Source organism: Hibiscus syriacus, unplaced genomic scaffold (assembly GCF_006381635.1).
Source record: "Hibiscus syriacus cultivar Baekdansim isolate YM2019G1 unplaced genomic scaffold, ASM638163v2 tig00110621_pilon, whole genome shotgun sequence".
In the NCBI taxonomy this organism is placed as follows: Eukaryota; Viridiplantae; Streptophyta; class Magnoliopsida; order Malvales; family Malvaceae; genus Hibiscus; species Hibiscus syriacus.
In genome coordinates this window covers 421,068-444,651 of record NW_024062802.1, presented here as the reverse complement: position 1 = coordinate 444,651, position 23,584 = coordinate 421,068, and the positions used below count along the sequence as shown (strand labels likewise).

Genomic DNA, 23,584 nt, shown 5'->3' with positions numbered 1-23,584 from the left:
TTATTTTTGGTCATTAAACCTTTAAAAATGATAAAATAATTTATAAATTTATCAAATCGTTATAAAATAGTCATTGTGATGATATAATAAGAGTAAAATTTTAAAGAATTTAATGGTTATTTTACAACATTTGAAAGTTTAATAGTCAAAATGATAATTTAATCATAATTCAGTAACATCTAATATATTTTGTCTTAAATTAAATTTCACTATTAAAAATTAATATAAATATACAAAAAAATGAAAAGAAAAAGGTATAATAACTAACCAAAACGCGTTTTCTGTTGTTAAAGAAAGAGAAAAGGTGGACCAATTGCTTGTTTCCTAACATTGCCTGAGAACTTGAGAGCTCATTGCAGAATATTTTACAATTGTTTTTTTTAAAAAAAGAAGCAAACAGTTAATTTCGCTCTTTAGATTTCACTTTTGATTTTGGTTCATGTGTGTGCATCATTTGTCGGGTTGTAAAACAGAGTTACAAAAGTAAAGTTAATGATGGGGAATTGCTGCTCGGACGTCGACGGCGGGATGACGGCTGTTGGTGGCACCGCCCCCTCCACTTCCGCTGCCAATCAAAACGACGCTGCCGACTGGTACTTTAAGTCTCGTGGCATGCAAGGCCTCTTCTCTCAGATCGAGGTCTTTTCTTTCTCAGTTACTTGAGCGAATAATAAATAGAATGACTAAATTTTGCTTAAAATGAACGGTCGAATTTAGTTTGTAGCTGAGTGATTGGCTGATTGTTTCACGGAGTAGGATTTTTTTAGGTATTTAGTATTTAAATTCGGAGTCTTTCTTTTTATCAATGTTGTATAGATAATCTGGTTTCTGATTCATTATCTCTAAAATTTGAGAAATTTGTTATTTTTTTATTTCCTTTTCTGTTTTTTCCCTTAACTAACACTGCTGTTTCATTGACGATTCTGTGCAAAAAACGATGTTATGCAGTTATCGTTTTCTGCTACAAATTTGCGAGACAGGGATGTGTTCTCTAAGGTATGTACGTATATGAATATACTGCAAAATTGACTCTTAACTGTACATGCGATGTAGTTAAGAAGTTCAGTGCCTTGATTTTGCTGAACTACATTTGACTTTGTTGTTGAAATTAAAATTATGGTGAAAAGGTCGGTAAAACTTCCAGCAAAAAAAGTTCTGAGCTTAAGGGGCTACTCGATGCTGTGTTAGTTGATAGCCGGTAATAGAATTTATGTAGGATCTTTTTGGTGCACACCGACTTAATGATGCCTTTGAATAAGTGGAATTAGGAAATAAGGTTTGAGGAGTAGAAAGCAGGAGTTGAAGGTGAGAAGTCACATTGTAGAGAGAAAGAATGTGTTATAATATACGGGCTACACAACTTTAAGAGTCTGTTTTTAAATTGAAACTTAGATTCCGTATAGACAAGTTAAAATTAAATGATGCATTTGATGCCACCGACAAAGTGGGGTTTCCTCATCACGTAATGAAGAAGGGTATGGTGTATTCTTGCTTGCTTGGCTATTAAGAGTAGTAGTGTTACAGAAAGTTATGAATCATGCTATGTTTCAAGGATGAAATCTGCAAGGGAAAAATACTTGAAGAGCTCCTTTGTTAATCCCATATCCTAACTGACCAAGCAAAGGCTTCTATCTTAAAACATCCTAGGAATATAAGCTTGATGAATCCAATAATCATGTCACTAACTCTAGGGATAATGCCATCATCTTGATCGAATATTTAGGTAAGCAACTTGATATAGAAGAATAATTCAGAGATAAGGACAGATCGGTAAATCTAACATGCATGAAAAATAAGTCTCTGCGTAGCATTATTTTGAACGCTTAGTTGGCCACTTACATATTTTTGCAATTTTTGTATTAACTGATGATGTTTATGTACTTTATTTTGATGGTTTATTCTTTGGTCACGGGAATTATATTTTTGTTGCAGAAAACTTAGCCTGATATCTCATAAGTTTTGTTTGCTTTAGAGTGATCCTATGGTGGTGGTTTATATTCAAGAAAGAGATGGAGCATTTACAGAAGTATTTCGCACCGAAGTAGTTCTCAATTCATTGAATCCTACATGGATCACAAAGTATACAATTACTTATCAGTTTGAGATTGTTCAAATCTTGCTGTAAGATCTATTCTTCAAGTCATTTTTTGGGGGGTCAGCAAAATGATGGTTTGATTTTTTTTCACTGTAATTTAACTTGTTTGATTTTCCGTTATCTCAGGTTTCGTGTCTTTGATGTTGACACTCAGTTTCATAATGTCGCAGTAAAGGTATATTTGATTATGGTTCTTGTCCCTCCCCCCACACTCTGCCTCCCTTTTTGAAGAGTTTGGCTTAGAACTGATATACTTTACAGGAATATGTATACCGTGTTTATGACACACACACACACGTAAACAAATGTATATTATTTGTCTTTGTTGTTGTTGTTTCGGATTTATTTTATCAGAAGTAGTATACTTATTTACATTTCTGTTATTTGGAAATATGATTTGACTTTGTTAATGATTATAACAATTTCCCCTAATATAGTAATATTACCTTCATAACAGAGCATGCAAGCATGAAATTTTAGTTGATACTTTCACTTATTCACAGATGCTTAAGCTGGAGGAGCAGCAATATCTAGGTGAGGCAAGTTGTGCATTGTCAGAGGTATACATAAGTATCTTCTTACTCGTTTTTCCTTATATAGTGTCTCTCCCTGTTAAACAGGGTCTTTGAATACAAAGATCTAATATAATGGAATGCCCTACTTTAGTTGAAAATACTTGGATTTAAAATAAAATCTACGGATATTCACTTAACTTCATTTTAGTTAAATTGTTATTCCCAATATAGTTATTAATCAAATAATGATTTTTGTTTTACAGATTGTAAGCAAACCAAACAGGTCATTAACCTTGGATCTTGTACAAAGGGAAGAGTCTGTCCCATCAATCCATTCCCAACACCGCGGAAAGCTTACTGTGCATGCTGAGGAATGCTTTAGCTCAAAGACTACAGCAGAGATGACATTGAAGTGTTTAAATTTGGAATCCAAGGATCTTTTCTCAAAAACTGTATGCATTGCTGATTTCAATTTTTCTTAACTCTGTCATATTTTGTCTGGAACTTTAGTTATCATTGGTGCACTTCTGGACTTGTCTTGCAGGATCCCTTTTTGGTAATATCAAAAGTCGTTGAGAATGGGATTTCTATTCCTGTTTGTAAAACTGAAGTCTTAAAGAATGATCTCAACCCAACATGGAAGTCAGTGTTTTTAAATATCGAACAAATCGGAAGCAAGGTATAGCAAGTTTTTATTCATACTTTTAACAAGATATTCTATTTCCTTAATTTGTTATATTGCGATGCAAGGTTGGTCTTTGCCAGTCTTGCCGGAGAGCAACCATTTTCCTTTCCAACTGTTTGTTGATTCTTCCTGTTAGTAATCCTGATCTTGCTCAAATTTCTGAGGTCTTTAACCATGGAATTGGTTATTGCTGCTGATCTGTTTATAAATTGCAATCAGCATAAATATGCATGTGTCTGCTTAACATGTGTAGACGTTTTCATCATTGATGTTGAGCATTTGTCTATAAGTTACCCTTTACTGTTTTTGTTGATTATTTTTTGAGTTTTCGTTTTCCAAATGAACGTGCAGGATATTCCACTAGTGATAGAGTGTTTTGACTTCAACAGCAATGGCAAGCACGAACTAATCGGGTAATTGTTGATCTTACTTTCTTATGCTCCTTTTCCTTTAGACACTTGCTGATGTGGCTTAATATTTTTGGGTTTTATCAGAAAAGTGCATAAGTCACTAGCAGATTTGGAAAAGCTTCATTCTGCAAGGGAAGGAGAAAATTTATTTTTGCCAACTCTGGTTGGGCATGATAACCAGCACAAGGTTTAACTATTTGACCTGAAATTAATTTCATATTGAACTTCAGTTTTGTAATTTGCTAACTGTGATGTAGGTTTTAAAAAGCAAGCTTTTTGTGGAAAAATATTCTGAGACTGTCCAATATACCTTCCTGGATTACCTAGCCGGGGGGTTTGAGCTGAACTTTATGGTTGCCGTTGATTTCACTGGTACTTTTTACTCGTACAATTGACATGTTCTAAAATTCTGCCCATCGCAACCCTTTATGTAAATTATTAGTGATATCTCTTTTTCAATCTTTTTCTTGTTAAGTTGGCAACAAAACATGCCACATCTTTAATAAAGTTAATCATGGAACCAATATGAACAGAAAAGCTGAACCACAGGGAAAAAAGTTTAGTTAGTTAAACAAACTGTTTGTAAGAACCATTTCTGCTATTATGCCTCCTTGTTTCTCTCTGTCTCCCCCCCCCCCCCGGTTTAACAAATTTAGGATGCTCAGCTAAAACATACTGTAAGTATATAGGCCTTTGGTTATAATGATGCCGCACTTCTTCATCTTAGGACCTTAGGATTTTCTTATATAAATATGAAACGGTTGAACTTTGAAGTCATATGGATGAATGTGGAAAGCATCATGCTGCATGTGCAGTTCTTCAGAAGTACCATAACACATTTTATCTTTTCCTTTTAATCCTTAATTGTGGTCTATCAGCTTCAAATGGCAACCCCCGCCTCCCGGATTCCTTGCATTATATTGATCCATCAGGACGGCTGAATGCATACCAGAAAGTAAGAATCAAATATCATTAATAGTTTCCATTTGTCTTGTTCCTTCGTATGCCCCAGAAAATGTTATGCATATTTTAATCCAGGCAATCTATGAGGTTGGAGAGGTATTGCAGTTTTATGATGCAGACAAGCGCTTTCCCGCTTGGGGATTCGGAGCACGCCCCATTGATGGTCCAGTTTCTCATTGTTTCAACTTGAATGGAAGCAGCAACTACTGCGAGGTAAGCAGTTGCTAGAATCAATCTAATTTCTGTAACTTTTATGCTTTTATCCCAGACTCTGTTCCCCTACATTAACAAATATCATTGTCTCCAGGTTGAAGGAATCCGAGGAATTATGATGGCCTATACCAGTGCACTCTTTAACGTGTCTCTTGCAGGGCCAACACTGTTTGGCCATGTGATTAACAGAGCTGCAATGATTGCCAGCCAATCCCTGGCCCATGATGCTAAAAAATACTTTGTTTTGTTGATAATCACGGTAAGATATTAACATGATACATTCTATTGTTGATTAGAAAAAGCCACTGTTTCTGATAGTTGTTAATATTGCTCTAGGATGGGGTAATAACTGATCTGCAAGAAACCAAAGATGCCCTGGTCAAGGCATCGGATCTCCCATTGTCAATCCTCATCGTTGGCGTTGGGGGAGCCGACTTCAAAGAAATGGAGGTGAGTTATTACTGGATATCCCCCATTTATATCCCTTTGAGGGAGAATGATCTCTTTAATGGAGTATTGTTTACAGATTTTAGATGCAGACAAGGGGGAAAGACTGGAAAGCTCGACCGGACGAGTTGCTTCCCGAGATATCGTTCAATTTGTTCCGTTCAGGGATGTACAGAGTAAGTCATTTACTCATTCTGATGCTTCCGAAATGTTCCATAGTCGGGGATATAACAATCAGTTTTACTTGTTGCAGACGGAAGGACTTGTGTTGTCCAATCACTTCTGGCAGAACTACCAACACAATTTTTAACCTACATGCGAAGCAGAGATATCAAACCAAACAGTTAGTTTTCATAAATATAAAGATTGTGCATATCGAAATTATTTTTTCGGATTTCGAAAGCCTTGAGTTCGCTTCTTGTAAACGCTGTGCGCTTAAACTTGCCTAAAGAGACGGCGTAATGTATATCGGCATTGTGGCGTTGGGTTGAAGATTCATCTGTCAACATTAAGAGGATTATCGGCGCGTTGGTTTTCATGTCCACCGTCCACGATGGGTGGCATAGAGACTGATTTATAATTGGCGACTACCAAGGAAAGAGTGGCAAAAACAATGGAAAATTATTCGGGTTTTACCTATCCATAAATCACATGTATTTAAGTATCTTGAAATTACAATAACAATTATATTAACTGAATTAAAATTCAGTTGAACAACAACAAAAATCTTATTCCCATATGTAATGGGGTAAGAGGAGGTAGGGTAGTAGGCTGCCTCCAACGCCAGGTTGAGAGCAACTTCCGTGGAATACCTCCGGCAGTCAACAAATTAAAAATATAGATAAAATGCAATGCATGTATAAATAAATAAATACATAGTTGAACAGTCTTCATATGTAGTCATCATATGCGCGTCTGTAATGAGAAGTAATCCCTGCAAATAAATCCCTACGAAAAAATTTATATATGTAGACAGAAACGTAATACCCGGCTGAATTAAAATTCAGTTGAAAATTATACTAATTTGTTGTGTTACTCCAAAGATGAGGAAAAAATCCTTTAAAGTTGGACTAAAGTTTTGTGACGCTGGTATGAAATTAAATTTATTATCATATTAATTTAAAATTTTATGATTTTTAAATGAATGAAATCGAAAGCTTATAGTTTTTTCTCGGTCTGCTCAAGTTTTCTTCTTCAACAGTTCGTTCTTGTACACTTTTTATTAGCTGGTGGTGGCATTAGTCTTAGTATTAGTCGCTGACTATTTGTATTTTTTTTTATCTTTTTTCATTTTTCTTACACCATTTTTTGTTTTTCCTTTGATTTTTAATTTTTAATAAATATACTTTTATGATATATTTTTCTACATTTTTATGACACATTTTTCTTTAATTTTTATGACGCATTTTCTTTTACCTTTTGATAGAGATTATTCGACTCTCCCAATTCAGTTTGTTTCATTCGCAAACGTCAGGGTTCAAACCCATGATTTTGTTGAATTTTAATTTATAATTTTCTAAAGTTGAGTTTAATATAATCTCGATTGATCAAAATAGTATTTATTTATTGTTATGTTTTATTTTTTTTATTTATTTTGGATCTTCAAATTGAAAATTGAATTTTGATGGGCGATGAATTTAAAAAGAGGAGACTTTGACGAATGAGCGGGCCTCAGTTGGGCTGAATATGCAAATAATACAAATTCCATATATTGTCTTGCTATTTCAAGTCAATGAAGAGTCAACCCCATTTGGAGAAAAAAATTGAATAAGCATTCTTAAATCTTAATTCAGACTAGAAATTTTAGAAATAATATATATTTTAAAAAAATAAAATAATGTTTTTTCAATACTTATTTTTTTAGCATTTATAAATTTAAAATAAATATAATTTTGTTTTCCTAAAAAAGAAAAATCATTTCTTGAAAATAAATATAATGTCAAAATTAATTATAACGTTTACTAGAATGATTATTTTGATCTTTATTTTTTTTAGAAATTAAAATAACCTTTATTAGATGGAACCCTTAGTTGACTAATAAAAATAGAAATAGTCTGCCCCTCAATAGTGCCCCGCTTCCTGCCCTTCACCATTACACACCATGTAGTCATCTAAAAAACAATTACACGCCATGTAATATTGGATAAATTCTCGATATAATGCACTCAAAATAAATAATTCACGAAATAACGTTCTCCCAAGATTATTTGTTGAAATAGGGCGAAATCAATAGTGTGGCCGTAGGTCGCCATGCCTTCCGGGCGACCTACGACGTGGCTTGCTTCTGTGCATGGGACATGCACAACCCAACCATAGGTCGCCATGCACTCCCAGCGACCTCCTAGGTCGCCATGCACGCCCGGCGACCAAGGAGGTCGCCATGCACTCGAGGCGACCAAGGATTCATGCATGGGGAGATCGTGCCATGCACTCGGGGCTCGGTTCATGCATGGGGCACTCGAGGCGACCAAGGATGACCAAGGATCGGTTCATGCATGGGGCACTCGGGGCGACCAAGGATCGGTTCATGCATGGGGCACTCGGGGCGACCAAGGATCGGTTCATGCATGGGAAGAATAGGGAGATCGTGCATGTGTAGGTCGCCATGGAGTCCCGGCAAGGTCGCGAGCAGGCGAGCATGCAGCAGGGGATGTCGCCGCGAGTGCATGGCGACCTCCTTGGTCGCCGGGCGTGCATGGCGACCTAGGAGGTCGCTGGGAGTGCATGGCGACCTACGGCTACTGTTGATTTCGCCCTATTTCAGCAAATAATATTGGGAGAACGTTATTTCGTGAATTATTTATTTTGAGTGCATTATATCGTGAGTTTAGCCTGTAATATTAGTATTAATTATTTTAATAATTATCAACATTTATTCTTATGTTTTTTTTGCCATATTTTGTTTTATATGTTTATGTTGGTTTTTTTTATATAATTTATTTATTTACAAGGGTAAAGTAGGCAAATGGCCCACTGACTATAGAAGGTTGATTTGTTGAGTCTCTAACTAAAAATTATAAAATGATCATCTAACTATGGAGCATTGTTTTATCGAGTCTTTCGACTATTAAAATTTACAAAATGATCAACTGACTATTCATATATTCCAAACTCATCATTTTTCGTTAAAAATTGACATTCGTCTGAGTTTGACTTTAATATGCTAATTGAGATATAATTAAATCATATTTTATTGATGTCTATTGGTATTGCCGTTATTTTTTAACACTAACTTGACGACATAATGTAAAAGGTGAGTCGATCCACAAAATACAACTCATATGATTCTAGGATCATATTTTACCATATCAAAGCCAACATGTTAACGTTCAACTCAAACGATTGCTAATTTTTAATAGAAATGGGCGAGTTTAGAACATATGAATGGTCCGATAACTATTTTAGAACTTTTAATATTCAGAGGACTCAATGCATCACATATAGTCGAAGGACCACTTGTGTACTTTACCCTATTTATTATTGATTAAATAAAATTATATTTTATAAGATTTTTTTAAATTAAATTTATATCTTAAATCATTTTAATATTTTTGCCAGAATTTATTCATTTCTAATTTTGTAATAAAATAAAATTATATTTTAAATTAAATTAAATTAAATTTAATAATAAATCCTTTTTAATTTAAACAATATTTAATATTTTTAATCATTTTTATACAATTATATTTAAAACAAAATTAATCATTTAATTAAAAAATTTAAACTTAATTAAAGTTTATATTTTTATGTAAAATTATTTTTATATTATGAGTTAAACATTAACATGCGAACTGAGATATGATAGTCGTTTGTGATTACGAGATTATATTTTATCTTATCTCGATAACAAGTTAACGTTGAGCTCAGACTGTCGTCAATTTTTTAACAGAAAATGACGAGTTTATAACATAATGAATAGTTAAATGATTATTTTATAACTTTTAATAGTCGATAACTCAATAAAATAACATTCTATAATCGGAATTCATTTTTTATATTTCATCTTATAATTTATTTTAAATTAATATTCATCCATAAATAAATAAATTATATAAAAGGGAGTTCAAATATAAATATAACATGTGTAATGGTGAGGGGCAGGAAGCGGGACACTATTGAGGGCAGACGATTTATATTCGATAAATAATCAACATATATTGTTGATATAATATTTTTATATATGTTAAATTATTAATGAAATAATGTCTTGTCATCTAAAATGATAATGTGATTTGAATCATATTATCAAAAGTAATGATATGACATAAATTATGTTATAGATGGTGACGTGACACATATAATATCATTTGATATAATATTGTGATGTGTGACACATCAACAATTAAGCACATACAAAATTATCATGTCAACAAAATACATTGACCGTTAATTAACAAATAATTTTCATCTAGTAGGAGTCATTTTAACTAAAATAATAAAACGTTAAAAATTACTCTAAAAAAGAATAAAAACTAAAATGATCATTTAAATAAATGGTGCGTATAATTTCAATATTATATCAAATACTAAAAGTACATTAACATGTAATAGTAGTTACAGTAATTAAAAACAATTGTTTTATAGAGAGAGAGATAGGGTTTTCAGCATTTTCAGCTATCTTCATCCTTGGTTCACACTTCCGTCATAAGCAGACGTTTCTCGTTCTTGGCATCTCTCTCTTGTGGGTTTTCAGCATTTTCAGCTATCTTCATCCTTAGTTCACACTTCAGTCATAAGCAGACGTTTCTCCACTCTTGGCATCTCTCTCTTGTGTTGGCCGTAGCAATTCATGTTTTATCTGTAACTATTTGCTTCTCCTTTTTCCTTTCATTTTCTCTTCTAATTAGTTATTCCCATGTCGATTAATTTGCGTTATGCTTAGAAAAAACTATATATATAATCTTTGTTTTCGGTTTTGCATGAGAGAAAATAACAGATAAACTAAGCGGAATCTTGGAAGACTAAAAAAGTGGATCGACGGCAAGGGAAGAGGCCGCTGCCGTCCGATAATGAATCGGAAGCGAAAGAGGAAGCGGCAGATCACCAGTTCTACACGGCTAGGTCTCAACATGACACCAACGCCATGGTTCAAGGCCTAACTCAAGTTATCGCGAACGATAACAATCCACTACTTAAACTTCATCGTTTTGATCAAAATCAATCTCAACATCAACAAGCTCAACCTCAAGGTATAACTGTTTCTGGGTTAATTTGATTACAACTGAATAACGGTGATAAACCCTAACCGGATGATCTCTCGTAATGATTTCAGAAAGATTTTCATATGATTGCAGGTTTTAGGGCATTGGAATTAAGATCTATTAAATTTAGCTTTAAAATTATATTATTATTGTGTTTGAAGGAAAGACGAGGAGAGTGCAGTATAGAGGTGTTAGGCAAAGGCCATGGGGCAAATGGGCCGCTGAAATAAGAGATCCGAGCAAGGCTTCTCGCGTCTGGCTCGGAACCTTCGCAACCGCCGAAGCGGCCGCCTTAGCTTACGACGAAGCTGCTCTTAGGTTTAAAGGAAGCAAAGCAAAGCTTAACTTCCCCGAAAGAGTTCATCGAACACCCGAATCCGATTGTCTCACAACTAGCCACGAAGTCGAACCATTGGCACCACCGCTAGGTTTAGCTCCTCCATCATCACTTTCTGATCAGTACGCACAGCCACAGCTTTTTGGCGGCGGAAGCAATGGTTTAAACTATGGTTTATCAGGTGGTGAGTATGGTGGAGCAGTCGGCACAATGTTTACTTCATACTCCACAACCCTATCTTCATCTTCATCTTCCACGATGTTAACATCTCGACAGCAACCACAACAAGAGCAATTGGAGTTCGGTGGCTCATCTCCGAAATCGGATCCCGGTAAGAACAAGGGAGAGAAATATGATTATTACTATTCAAGAAAACAGTACAATTGATTGCAGGTTTGCTTCATAATTTTGGAGACATAATGAATTGTTCAAAATGATCTTCTGGATTTCCTTTTTTGTTTGCATTTAGTTTCCTTATCAACTCTTTTTGTTTTAGAAGTGAAAAATTTCCTTTAAGATACCATGAATGAAGACTGTATTAACTTTAGCATCTTTGCATGCAAGAAACCTGTGGCCTGTGGGGATAAATTCTATGGGATAGAAATTGGCTTATAATAAAAGTTTTCATTTTATTTATACTAAAAATTGTATAAATAAAATAAAATTACTAATTCTTTCTACCTTCGAACTTATGAAACATCATCTTATGTTCTTAATTTATTATTCAAAACATTAAAGTCTCCATTTATGTATTTATATATAGCTAATATTTGATGTATTAGCATCAACACATTGTCTTCATAAAAACTCATTGTTTCTGTCGAACGAGACGCTTTATAAAGTGATAAAAGAGTGATGAACACACTTTACAAAGTGATAAAGAATGGTGAGTGAACTAAACTATCTAGCAAGCTTTTTCTCTACACAATTATGATTATATCGATAAACAAATTTTTACCAAAACAATCACAAAGGTATACGAAATACATACCAAAAGCTATAAGAAACGTGTCATAAGAGCAGAAAAAACATGTACCACAAGGAAAAAGATTATTATTCAAAATTGAAAAAAACTAAAGAAAAAAATAAATGAAATTTTTTAAAAAATCAATAGAATTAATAATTATTGTATGAAAAATAAGAGAATTAATAATTACGGATGGTTTTTCAACTAGTGTCTATCCCTTTTATGGACCTATAAACGTGAAATGTTAGTTATTAAGCTGCTATGCTTTAATGGGCTTATAATTAATATTAGAGTCGCACACAAAATAACGGCACCAAATGTCTTTATTTTAATAGAAAAAAGGATTTGAAAATATAAATGTTTTTTTGAATAATGAGAAAGAAATGGTCAAAACCTGAGCGTCGGAGGATGGTCATGAAATTCGGCGGTGGGCTTTGATATTGGGCCGACACGTGCCAAGAAACTTTGAAGCCAAGTTTTCATATTCATTACTTATGATTTTGAAATACCCGTTTAGGGATAGGTGTGGGTCGGGTTTATGGTCCACCCAATCCGATCTGAGAACAAGAGAGCCTTCACCCGAGACTTGACCTGACTTAAACAAGGTTTTACCCGACCCGAATATATGATATAAAAATCCAACCTGACCCGAAATAAAAAAAAATTATTCAATAAAAATAATGACTTAATTGAAAAAAATTATATATAGAGAGGTATTATTGTAATTATTTCTAAATATATAAGGTAAAATTATATATTTTTTTTCGGGTCAGGTCGGGTAGAATTTTTTAACCCTAAACCCGAACCTAAACCCCACATAAAAAACCCGACCCGGTCGGGCTATACCCGTTACTTGAATAATTAAAACTTTGCGGCGTATTCATTCTCTTTCTGTTTTGTTTTTACGCATTGACCATTTCCCAATGCTCAATCCTAAGCTCTTCATCATTTTAATTTTATTGAAATATATATTATATCTTATATTTTAAGATATTATAATGTTGATCAGATTTTAATCTTAATTAACAATTCTATATTAAAATATATTAATTCAATAAAATCAAGTTTTCACTAAAATTTTCTTCAAATATATAATGAATATATAATAAAATACAATTTTTTTACTCTAACCGGGATATAAATAAATAAATAAATGCATAACTTAAAATGCTTACTACGATAAGTCCTCCACTATCAGGTAAATTCTAAGTTAACGAAATTCTTCATTATATTTCAATTATAATATGTTAATATTTTTTATTAAAATGATTCAAAATATGAATAAAATACATTCACATATTAATCAGTTATAATATTTGTGTATATATATCATATTATCTGCTATTCAATTATTTCATGTTAGAGTTCTTATTAGGTCATTTTCTCTCTTTTTTTATTGCCAGTAACTATATATATTATGTCGTGATAAGTTTGTCATTTGAATGGTGCAACCTAGTGGTTGGGGCATTTGCTTTCTCTCCTCACGTCTTGGGTTCAAACTTTATCAACAACAATTATTGGTTCAATTTATTTTCTATTCATTCAATTGGTGACACGTGACACCATTTGATTAGATGTAAAATTTATTAAATTAAATAAAAATATTAAGAAAAAAATCTAACTACATAGTGATGCATGTCACCATCTGGTTGATGATTAAATTTATTAAATTAATTAAAAATACGACCAAATTAATAGAATGTGTAAGTAATGATGAATAAATGTGTAATTATACAAATTTATTAACTGCCGCGTCATCTCATCCGTTAATATTTAACGGCAAGTGGCTTGATTAACAATATTTAAATAGTTAGGTAACCTGATTGACAAAATTGAAAAATCGGTAGTTAAAGTAAAAAAGTTAAATAGTTAGCTGGTCAATGGTATAGTTTACCATAAAAAACTGATGTTTTATAAATATTATATTTTAATTAAATTTAATTTAATTTTTTTAACTAATTTATCATTATACGTTTTGTTGAACTATGTTTTATAATGTTTTGATATAACAAATTAAGACAAATGTTTTTGGAATTGATTGAATTTATTCAAAGTTTTAAAAAATAATTCAAAGTCTATTAAATTGGAATTTGAGCACAAAATAGTTTTCTGAGTATGTAGTATCGATACTGTTCTTACATTATCGATATTGTTCTTACATTATCAATACTATATGAACAGTACTGATACTGTTCATGTGGTATCGAAACCAAAAGTAAGAGAAATGTCGATACTCTCTATGTAATATCGATACTACCAGTTGTTTTCAAATTACTCAAATTCCAGAATGCAAAATAGACACCGATACTCCCTGTATTGATACCGGTCAAGCCCAACGGTCTTTAACGACTAGTTTATTTAAATATAACAAAGGTAGTACCGATACTCCCTGTATTGAGAAGTTTTATTTTGCAAAAAATTAATCCTTAACGGCTCCAAAACATCCCCAACGGCTAGAAACGGTCACAAACACATTCCAACATATAAAAATAACTTGAGGACACTCATTGTAAATCTTTTAATTGTTTTTCTTGCCAGCTTAAATCTTGTAAACATCTTAACTTTGAGAGATTTTCTTGTTTACTTCTTTTTACCTTTTGTAAAGGGGATTGATCCTAGTTTAGCCAAGTGAAAAACTAAGTTGTAAATGTTATATCTTTATCCTTGGAAAAGAATGAACAAATTTGTGGATTTGTTGGAAAATCTTAAGTGAGGAGCATAGGTAGTGGATGTAGACTTGGTTGATAAGTCGAACCACTATAAATCCTTGTGCAAATTTCCCTATCTTTATTCTCCTTGCTCCCTAAACTTTAAATTGCCAATTTACCCATTCTTGGCATGTATTCGATTGTTCAACTAATCTTCTTCAATCCCAACACATTTAGTACTTTATAATTTAACGTTTTATAAATTAATTTAATAGTGCTCATAATTATCGGTGCTCATCCATGTTCGTCGAACGTGGCATCATCATCTTATTTCATAATATCGTATACAAATACATTTACCTTCTTTTCTAGAAGGATAATAATACAATCAAATTAGTTAGTAAATATAAGGATAATACACATGAATCATAATAAATAAAACTAATCAATACATATTTAAATTAAAATGATTTTAGATAACAAAATTTATACAAATATATATATATATATATAATTTACGTACAATAAAGGTTGGAACGTGAGTGAAAGGATCCTCTCTTGAAAATGGGAAACATATAATTAGGGTTATAAACTCCGAAGCAATTTGGGCTCTGCTTACTTGGACCGACACCCAATTGAATGGGGTTAGGATAAGTTTGGGTTTTTATTTAAGTTTTGCTTTATGATAATATGATATAGAGTAAATTACGTATTTAGTCATTTTTTTTAGTTTTGTTTTGATTATTTATTTTTTGAAATAATGTTTAGCGTTTCATTTTAGTTATATTTTGGTTATCTATCGTTAAAAATAATCAAAACTATCAAGATAATTTTCTTAATGACGACATCATATTATCTTAACGTGATATATCATTAATTATGTTTATTTTTTAACGATAAGTTATCAAAACATATTGTTAGATATATTTGTCTAAAAAAAATATTTAAATTATCAAAACAGAAGTACGAAGGTGAACATACGATTGAATATATAGTTTGCCCTAAAAATTAAGATCGGAAGATTGATGGATATAAAAAAATGTTACTTATGTGAATTTCTTTTGTGCCGAACTAAGTTTCAATGTCAAGATGGCCGAGTTGGTCTAAGGCGCCAGTTTCAGGTACAGGTCCGAAAGGGCATGGTTTCGAATCCCATTCCTGACATGACGTTTTAACTTTTGAAGGTTAACTTTAATGAGATTCCTTCGCATGATAGGTATATAGGCTAAGGCCCACGGATTATCCGTGTAACACGTGATTCGTGCGGGTTTCGGGTCTCAAAAATTAAAGATCGTTTAATTTGTAGGTTTTTTAGCCTGGACTGTTAAACCCGCGGGTTTAATGGGTATAATCGCGGGCTACTCGCGAAACCCGTTAAAACCCGCTTAATTTAAAATTCATAAAATTTTAAAAAAAATAAACTTAAAGAATTTTATAGAAAAAGAAAATAATTTACATATAAATATGATGTTATTTATAACTATTGTAGTTCTTAAATTTATTAAGATATTTGTCATAATTTGACCGCTGTTTGATATTTTTTTCATTTAAATATACATCATTATCATTTTGGTATTTAAAGATTTTTTTATTTAATTTTGACTTTTATTTTTTTTCATGAAGTATGTTATCCATTTTGTTCTTTAATTATAAAAAGTCATGTGATATTTTAATAATATATCACATAACACATAATATTTAGATTAAAAATAAAAAAGAAAATGAAAAGAAAAAATTAAAAACATATTTTCCAACTTTTAAAGACTTTTACAAAATAAATATATTTTATCAATTTTAGTATAATTGTATTTTTCAAATTTACTCTTATGCTGTAAGTATTTTATTTTATATTTTCATATTATGTTTTAGTCTTTCTCTAAAACATTCATAAAATACAATTATTAGGACGACTTGTATAATGTTTGACTTTGTTGAATTTTTATGTTTGAATTTCTACTTTCAGACACTTTTCTGTCTTCATATTATAGCCTTGGATAATCGTGTTTTATAAAAGTATAATGTGGTTATTATTTTATTTATTTTTAAATTTGGTGATATAAGTGAATATTATTTTTTTAATTTGAGTTTAAATAATTATATCATTATATATATATATATATATTAATGATTAAAAAATTTTAAGAAAATATTATTTTATAATCATTTCCGGCTATTTAAAATAAAAATTAAATATTATTTATTATTTTGACGGTGCTATCTTCTTTTTCAAGTTGCTCGATCATTTTTAAAGGTGTAGTAAGCTAAAACATTATTTTTTATTGCATTTAAAGCCTTTAAAATTATTTTTATTAAACGGGCTGCGGGTAAGCCCGTTTAGCCCGCGGGTTAAATGAACGGGTCACGGGACTTAAAATTCAAAATTGTTTATGAATGCGGGCTTTTTAGCCCGTTCCGTTTAAACTCGCACCGTCAAAACCCGCGGGCTAAACGGACGGGTAGCCCGTATACCCACCTCTACTCTAAGCTTAAGGTCAATTGGTTCTTTATTCATCCATGCAAATAAAAAGAAAAAGAAAAAAGATTACACTAATTATTATTTTAATAAATTATTTTTATTAATTTTTAAAAATATGCATTAGTTTGTTTTAATTATGTATTCGTTTTTTAAATGAGTAAATTATAAGTTTAGTGCATAAACTATCCGTTTTGTTTCATTTTGGTACTTACACTTTCATTTGTTTCAAAATCATACCTAACATTTATTTTTTATTTTGTTTTGGTACCACGCCGTTAAAAACTTAACATTATTGTTACAACATGACACTTTTCTATGGCTAAATTACATCATGCATCACTCAACTTTCACTATCTTCTCACTCCAATTTTGATTGTTGAAGTTTAATTTTTTAGTTTAGTTATTTAACTTTTAAACTACTAATAATTTAATCACTCTAATTTTCAATTTTAATAAAATAATAATAATAAAAATGTCATTTCACAAAAATTATTAATAAAATAAATTAGAGTGACTAAAACATGATCAATTTGAAAGTTGAGTAGTAAAACTAATTTTTTTTTTAAATTTTAGTGAGTAAAATAAGAGTGAGACCAGCATTAAGTTTTTAACATAGGGGTACTAAAAATGAAATAAAAGTAAACATTGAATATGATTTTAAAATAAATAAAAGTTTAAGTATTAAAACGAAATAAAATTGAGTAGTTTACGTACTAAACTTATAGTTTACCCTTTCTAAATTTATAACCAAACTATTCATTAGTACGGCACTGGTTTGCACCACCGTTACTTCCTGGCAGAGAGGAAGGTTCCACGCAAGAATTGCTATCGACATTGCGCGCTCAACGCACTGAAACGAGACAGGGCGAGTTTAGATACGGTGACGGGAGAGAAAATACAAACAAAATCGTATCTTTCAGTTTCAAGGAACTCAAAATATCTAACAGGACCACCATCGTTAAATTCTTTAGATATTTAACAGAGTTTTTTGGAATCTCCATCAATGCTGGTGAAAACGACTGCAGAGGTCTAAAAGGTATCGGATAAGAAGATGGGAGAGAATATCTTAAAGGCTAAAGCACTTCCAAATCAAAAGGAGAGAACAGCGTTGAAACCCAACAACATGACGAGTAACGGCGATAGTAACTTCACTAACCGGGATGCTTTTCGTCAAGCCGTCGTTAACACCCTCGAACGACGGCTATTCTATGTACCGTCGTTTAAGATTTACGGCGGAGTTGCCGGCCTATATGATTATGGACCACCGGGCTGCGCTGTTAAGGCTAACGTCCTAGCTTTCTGGCGCCAGGTTAGAATTCGTTTACTCTTATGGTGAAAGAGTTATTGTTTGCTTAACAATTTCGAGTTCTTTTGTTGCAGCATTTTGTGTTGGAAGAGAATATGTTGGAGGTGGACTGCCCGTGCGTGACGCCAGAAATTGTGTTGAAAGCATCGGGTCATGTCGATAAATTCACGGACCTGATGGTGAAAGGTGGGAAAACAGGAACCTGTTACCGTGCCGACCATTTGCTGAAAGATTTTTGCAAAGATAAGCTGGAGAAGAAGGATGTCAACATCACAGCCGACAAGGCTGCTGAGCTGAAGCATGTTCTGGCTGTATTGGATGACCTTACTGCTGAAGAATTGGGTGAAAAGATTAAGGAATATGCCATTGTGGCTCCTGAATCTAAGAACCCGCTTTCTGATCCTTACCCTTTTAATCTCATGTTCCAAACCTCTATTGGTCTACCCGGGTTGAGCCCCGGGTGAGCTTCTGGTTCATTTGCATACCCTTTTTAGCTATTTCATTCGTATGTGGTCTTTACTCAGACTGGGTATGAAAAATGAAGAGTCCGAGCAACATAGCGTGTGCAAGGAGTCTTGATTTTGAATGTTTCGAAATATGCAGGTTTATGCGGCCTGAGACAGCTCAAGGCATATTTGTTAACTTCAAGGACCTGTATTACTATAATGGGAATAAGCTCCCTTTTGCTGCTGCACAAATTGGTCAGGCCTTCAGAAATGAGGTATAAAACTTGTATTACACGGTACATATTGTTTGCATTTCCTTCTGATCATTTCAAGTGGTAGGAAATAGGAATAGGGGTTATGCTGGAAGCGAAATGGCTAACGTTTCAAACTACAGATATCTCCCCGGCAAGGTCTACTGAGAGTCCGTGAATTTACGCTGGCTGAGATCGAGCATTTTGTGGATCCTGATGACAAGTCACACCCAAAATTTCCCGAAGTTTCGAATTTGGAGTTCCTAATGTTCCCTAGGGAGAAACAAGTGTCCGGACAACCGGCAGAAAGGACATGCCTTGGTGAAGCAGTTTCAAAGGTTTGTCGGTTTAAGTCCAATATAATTTCAGCCTAATTTTGCATCATGTAGTGACAATTTTTTGTTTGTTCACAAATGATCAGGGCATTGTCAACAATGAGACACTGGGGTATTTTATTGGAAGGGTGTATCTTTTCTTGACATATCTTGGTATCGACAAAGATCGATTATGTTTTAGGCAGCATCTGGCGAATGAGATGGCTCACTATGCTGCAGACTGCTGGGATGCTGAAATAGAATGCTCTTATGGCTGGATCGAGTGCGTTGGTATCGCTGATAGATCTGCTTACGATTTGCGAGCTCACACAGTAAGCAAACAATATAAATATAACATAAGATATTGGTTAATCTAATTATACAGAATTGACTGATGTAGTTCATGCATGTTGTTTATGCTCTATGATAGGATAAGAGTGGTGTTCCTCTTGTGGCACATGAGAAATTTGCAGAACCAACGGAAGTGGAGGTAAGTCTCTGCCTTTTATCAGTTATAAATTGTTGTATTATGTAAGTTGTTGCTTAGTTGTTTAATGACTTACTGTGTTGTGATTTCAGAAACTCGTCATCACACCGGTTAAAAAGGAGGTGGGCCTTGCATTCAAGGGTGACCAGAGAATGGTTTGCGAAGCACTCGAGGTAAATAGAACAAATTAGTTTGCGATTGGTGCACAACACAAACAGAGGGTGGAACGTTAGCTGCATTTCCTGTTTGTATGCAGGTCATGAGTGAAAAAGAAGCTATGGAAATGAAAGCCGATTTGGAGTCCAAGGGAGAGTGGAGTTCAATGTATGCACTCTTGCTAAAGATGTTACGATAAAGAAGAGATGGTGACAATCTCCAAGGAAATAAAGAAGGAACATCAGAGGGTTTTCACTCCATCGGTGATTGAGCCATCTTTCGGTATTGGACGAATAATCTACTGTCTTTACGAGCACTCGTTCTACACGAGGCCCAGCAAGACCGGTGATGAGCAGTTAAACGTTTTCCGTTTCCCTCCGCTCGTAGCACCGATCAAATGCACCGTGTTTCCACTAGTGCAAAATCAAGAGTACGAGGAAGTTGCTAAAAGCATTGCTCATATGTTAACCGCTGCTGGGATATCATATAAAATTGATATTACAGGTATGGACCGATGTTGCTAAACACCTAGTCTTGGATTTGTGATCAAACCAGATGAATTTAGATGGACTTGTTTGTATTTTTCCATCTACAGGTACGTCTATAGGGAAGCGATACGCTCGAACGGATGAACTTGGTGTACCATTCGCCGTAACAGTGGATTCAACTTCCTCGGTGACAATCCGGGAGAGGGACAGCAAAGTTCAGATCCGTGTTAACGTGGAAGAGGTAGCGAGTGCAGTGAAAGAAGTGACAGAAGGTCAATGCACTTGGAATGATATGCTCTTGAAATACAATGCTCCACCGGTGCCGGACGATGAATGATCTGATTGCTGGAGGTTTTGGCTCTGCTAGTTGCATGTTGGACAGTGGGATGATTCTTCTATTATCCAGTTTTCATCTTGTTATTATGGATCATACTGCTCTACTGGGATATTGGTTATTATACAGTGAGATTTGGAACTGAAGTTTGTGATTCATATACGATTTTCCACTCATTACACAAATGCCTAGCTAGTTACCCTTCTCTCTCCCCTCAGTATAAGCAAATCGCGGAATTGTTGTTTGCGATGCCGTAAACGGAGCTAGAAGCCGCGGCATTGTTCCGTTCGAGATAACAAATGTAATAAGTAATCCCAAGAATCTTCCAGAGTCTACACTACAAATTCTGTGAATTTGAGTTGTTGAATGAAATCAACAACTAAAGAGCAAAGCCATGGAACCTCACACAAGCTTATGTAAAGGAGTTCGAATTTTACAGATTATGAATATATGTAAACCATGAATCATTCTTCCAACACAAACGATCCCTCTGTCCTTTTTTCCATTGGCTGTGAAGGGGCAAAGTTTAGATTGAAACTAGATGCAGGCACAGGCTTGAATTCGTAAGGACCTTCCTTCACTCCCCAAACCTGATTTCCATCATCATCGTAACCCCTATCCCAGGTATGTATCTCATTGTTCTTCAAAACCGATAGTTCCGAAATGCTGTGTGTTGCTCCATTCTGGTAGGAAAGTGAGAAAAGAAAAGAAAAAAATTGCATAAAACATCTTCCATTGCAATAGAATCATGTCGTTATCGTAGTCCCGACCTTGCAAGGTGCACCACAAAGTAGATTACAAACATGATTGAATGGTGAGGAATATACCCATGAATTTGGGAATCCGCCTGGTGGGGTTGAGCCTTCGTACAGACAGCGTTTCCCCCTCTCACAGCGTTTGAGATGTATAGTTGTCAGATGTTCAGCAACATCCTGTTAAAAATATAATATAATTAACAAAAAGCGATGCTACCATTGCTAAAATGGCTGAATTTCGGCATTCAACTTGAATTTAAACAGAATGATTCTTAATTGTCAAATTGCAAACAATTATCAACCACTTAAGAGCTAAAAATGAAAACAATAAGCATATTAAGCCATAGCAAGATAGAAACAGCCAACGTTCGGAACATGCACATTGAAACCCAAGAATAGCTTCAAAATGCGAAAGAAAAATCAGAGGAACCATATACATGGCATGCACGAAAGACAATAATGTGAAAAGGCTTACATCAATAACTTCTTCAGGCAGTGGGCGGTGATCCCTTGCACGATCGCAGAAATTCTTGTATTCATCCATGTCTCTAATCGCATAAGTACTAACCTGTGGCCGTAAAATGCAAGTTAGAAATCAAAATGCCAGCTACTTCCAAAGGCATCATATGAACACAACAGGCGATCAAATAGATATTTAAAAATTATAAGCAGATCAGAATAGGAGAGCTTGTTTATAAACCCCTCGAACACAAGTGAGATTGTTCCACAGTATGCTTTTCGCCTGATATTCTAAATATAAAATAATTCAACAAAAGAGTAAGATCTTATGACAAATCAGAGCAGATTCAAACCTCAACATCACACTTCAAATCCTTTTGGACAAGGCTTCACCATGTAAAACCTCTGCAACCAAAAGACTGTCAGAATAGCATGAGATAAAAGCATTCCACCGAAAAGTGATGTGCGAAGAACAAAAACATAAAATTCATTAAAACTTTCATCATCATAGATCGTGTGCTTGGTGCATCCTTTATCGTTTCGCAACATCGATTACCTGCCGAAAAGGTTTATGGGGGGTCCTCCAAAATGCCTAGTCCATAAGAAGTAAAAACCACTAAATTGGTGAACATTATGGAATTTCGAAAACAAACGATTGAATGGGACAATGCGTAGAACAAACCTGTTCGAAATATAAAACCTTAGAACCATCCGCCATCTCTGTTGCTGGGCAAGTAAGCGTTCTGCAATGATAAAATTTAATTAATTTTAGCAGTATATAAAATAAATAAATAAATAAGCAATTGGCAAAAGAACCCATTGCTGGAAAGAAGATAAACCATAACCTAAATTAATAAAACAATGGCTTATTGTTTCTAAAGATGCATATGCTTTCTTTCAAGCTCAATCAAACAATCATGTAAACTAAATTAAATTCTTTCGTTTTTCCTGTATACAACAAATTATTAAACAGTACCTGATGTTGAAGTAACTATCTGGATTTCTAGAGGCTTGCTCCTGCGAGAACTACCATTGGAAAAAAGAAATTGAGACGAAAATGAAATGAAAATGCTAAACAAATTTCATAAATCAAAATGAAGAACCTTCTCGCCGCTAAGAGAACGAGCAACGATTTTGGCGTGGTCCCAGCGAGTGGTGGATTTGGTTAACCTTTTGAGAAAAAGGGCGCCTCCAATCAAAAGCAGAGTCTTCAATATCAAACCTCGAGCTCGACTCCATCCATTCGAGTCCGACTCCATCCACAGTCTTCTTCTCACCTCACCCAAACACCCACCATTTTGTGATTATACCTTGCTCTTCCTTTTACAGAAATTAAGATTTTGTGAATGGAAAGGTCAAGGATTCGAAGCTTTTTTTTTTTGTTGGAAACGAGATGAAAAGGATGTTGGAATTGGACTTTCTGGTGTCGGATACTACTAGTGATCTCAGCGTTTGCCACGTATCCATAACTGCAATTACTTTGAATGGTACACATTAATTTATAAACTATAAACTGGATTAGCATCGATTAGAATTTGATTTGAGTAAAATTCAATCCAATCAAAATTCAAATGTTTTTTTTATAATTATAGAAATTTAATTTATTGAATAATAATATTAATAATTAATAT

At 33.7% G+C, this 23,584-nt stretch overlaps 2 protein-coding genes and 2 pseudogenes across 3 annotated transcripts; 3 read left to right on the top strand and 1 right to left on the bottom strand.

The window, feature by feature from the left end:
• Nucleotides 1-417: 417 nt before the first annotated feature.
• On the top strand, nucleotides 418-6,009 carry LOC120136226 (protein BONZAI 2-like). Of its 2 annotated transcripts, none has more exons than XM_039152329.1 (16): nucleotides 418-639; nucleotides 949-996; nucleotides 1,973-2,121; nucleotides 2,222-2,270; nucleotides 2,599-2,655; nucleotides 2,874-3,062; nucleotides 3,155-3,289; nucleotides 3,647-3,708; nucleotides 3,790-3,892; nucleotides 3,963-4,077; nucleotides 4,584-4,660; nucleotides 4,744-4,881; nucleotides 4,976-5,140; nucleotides 5,218-5,331; nucleotides 5,408-5,504; nucleotides 5,582-6,009. In XM_039152329.1, the coding sequence occupies exons 1-16, from the start codon at nucleotides 493-495 to the stop codon at nucleotides 5,674-5,676; spliced, it is 1,740 nt and encodes a 579-aa protein (XP_039008260.1). In that variant the 5' UTR covers nucleotides 418-492; the 3' UTR covers nucleotides 5,677-6,009. The 2 variants fall into 2 exon arrangements, with proteins under 2 accessions (XP_039008260.1, XP_039008261.1); XM_039152330.1 differs by having other exon boundaries at nucleotides 547-639; nucleotides 1,933-2,121.
• Nucleotides 6,010-10,411: 4,402 nt separating this feature from the next.
• Nucleotides 10,412-11,253, top strand: LOC120135847 (ethylene-responsive transcription factor ERF115-like). The gene is made up of 2 exons (XM_039152025.1): nucleotides 10,412-10,517; nucleotides 10,691-11,253. Exons 1-2 carry the CDS (start codon nucleotides 10,412-10,414, stop codon nucleotides 11,251-11,253), a joined length of 669 nt encoding a protein of 222 aa, XP_039007956.1.
• A 6,740-nt stretch (nucleotides 11,254-17,993) lies between these two features.
• LOC120136225 lies at nucleotides 17,994-21,038 on the top strand (annotated as a pseudogene).
• A 79-nt stretch (nucleotides 21,039-21,117) lies between these two features.
• On the bottom strand, nucleotides 21,118-23,346 carry LOC120136229 (annotated as a pseudogene).
• Between the last annotated feature and the right edge of the window lie 238 nt (nucleotides 23,347-23,584).

Excerpts from the sequence above, each read along its gene's own strand:
- LOC120136226 (XM_039152329.1), top strand. The coding sequence starts at position 493 with ATGATGGGGAATTGCTGCTCGGACGTCGACGGCGGGATGACGGCTGTT. Across the intron at positions 997-1,972 it reads ACAGGGATGTGTTCTCTAAG|AGTGATCCTATGGTGGTGGT; the intron begins GTATGTACGTAT and ends TGTTTGCTTTAG. Across the intron at positions 5,505-5,581 it reads TCCGTTCAGGGATGTACAGA|ACGGAAGGACTTGTGTTGTC; the intron begins GTAAGTCATTTA and ends TACTTGTTGCAG.
- LOC120135847 (XM_039152025.1), top strand. The coding sequence starts at position 10,412 with ATGGTTCAAGGCCTAACTCAAGTTATCGCGAACGATAACAATCCACTA. Across the intron at positions 10,518-10,690 it reads TCAACAAGCTCAACCTCAAG|GAAAGACGAGGAGAGTGCAG; the intron begins GTATAACTGTTT and ends TTGTGTTTGAAG.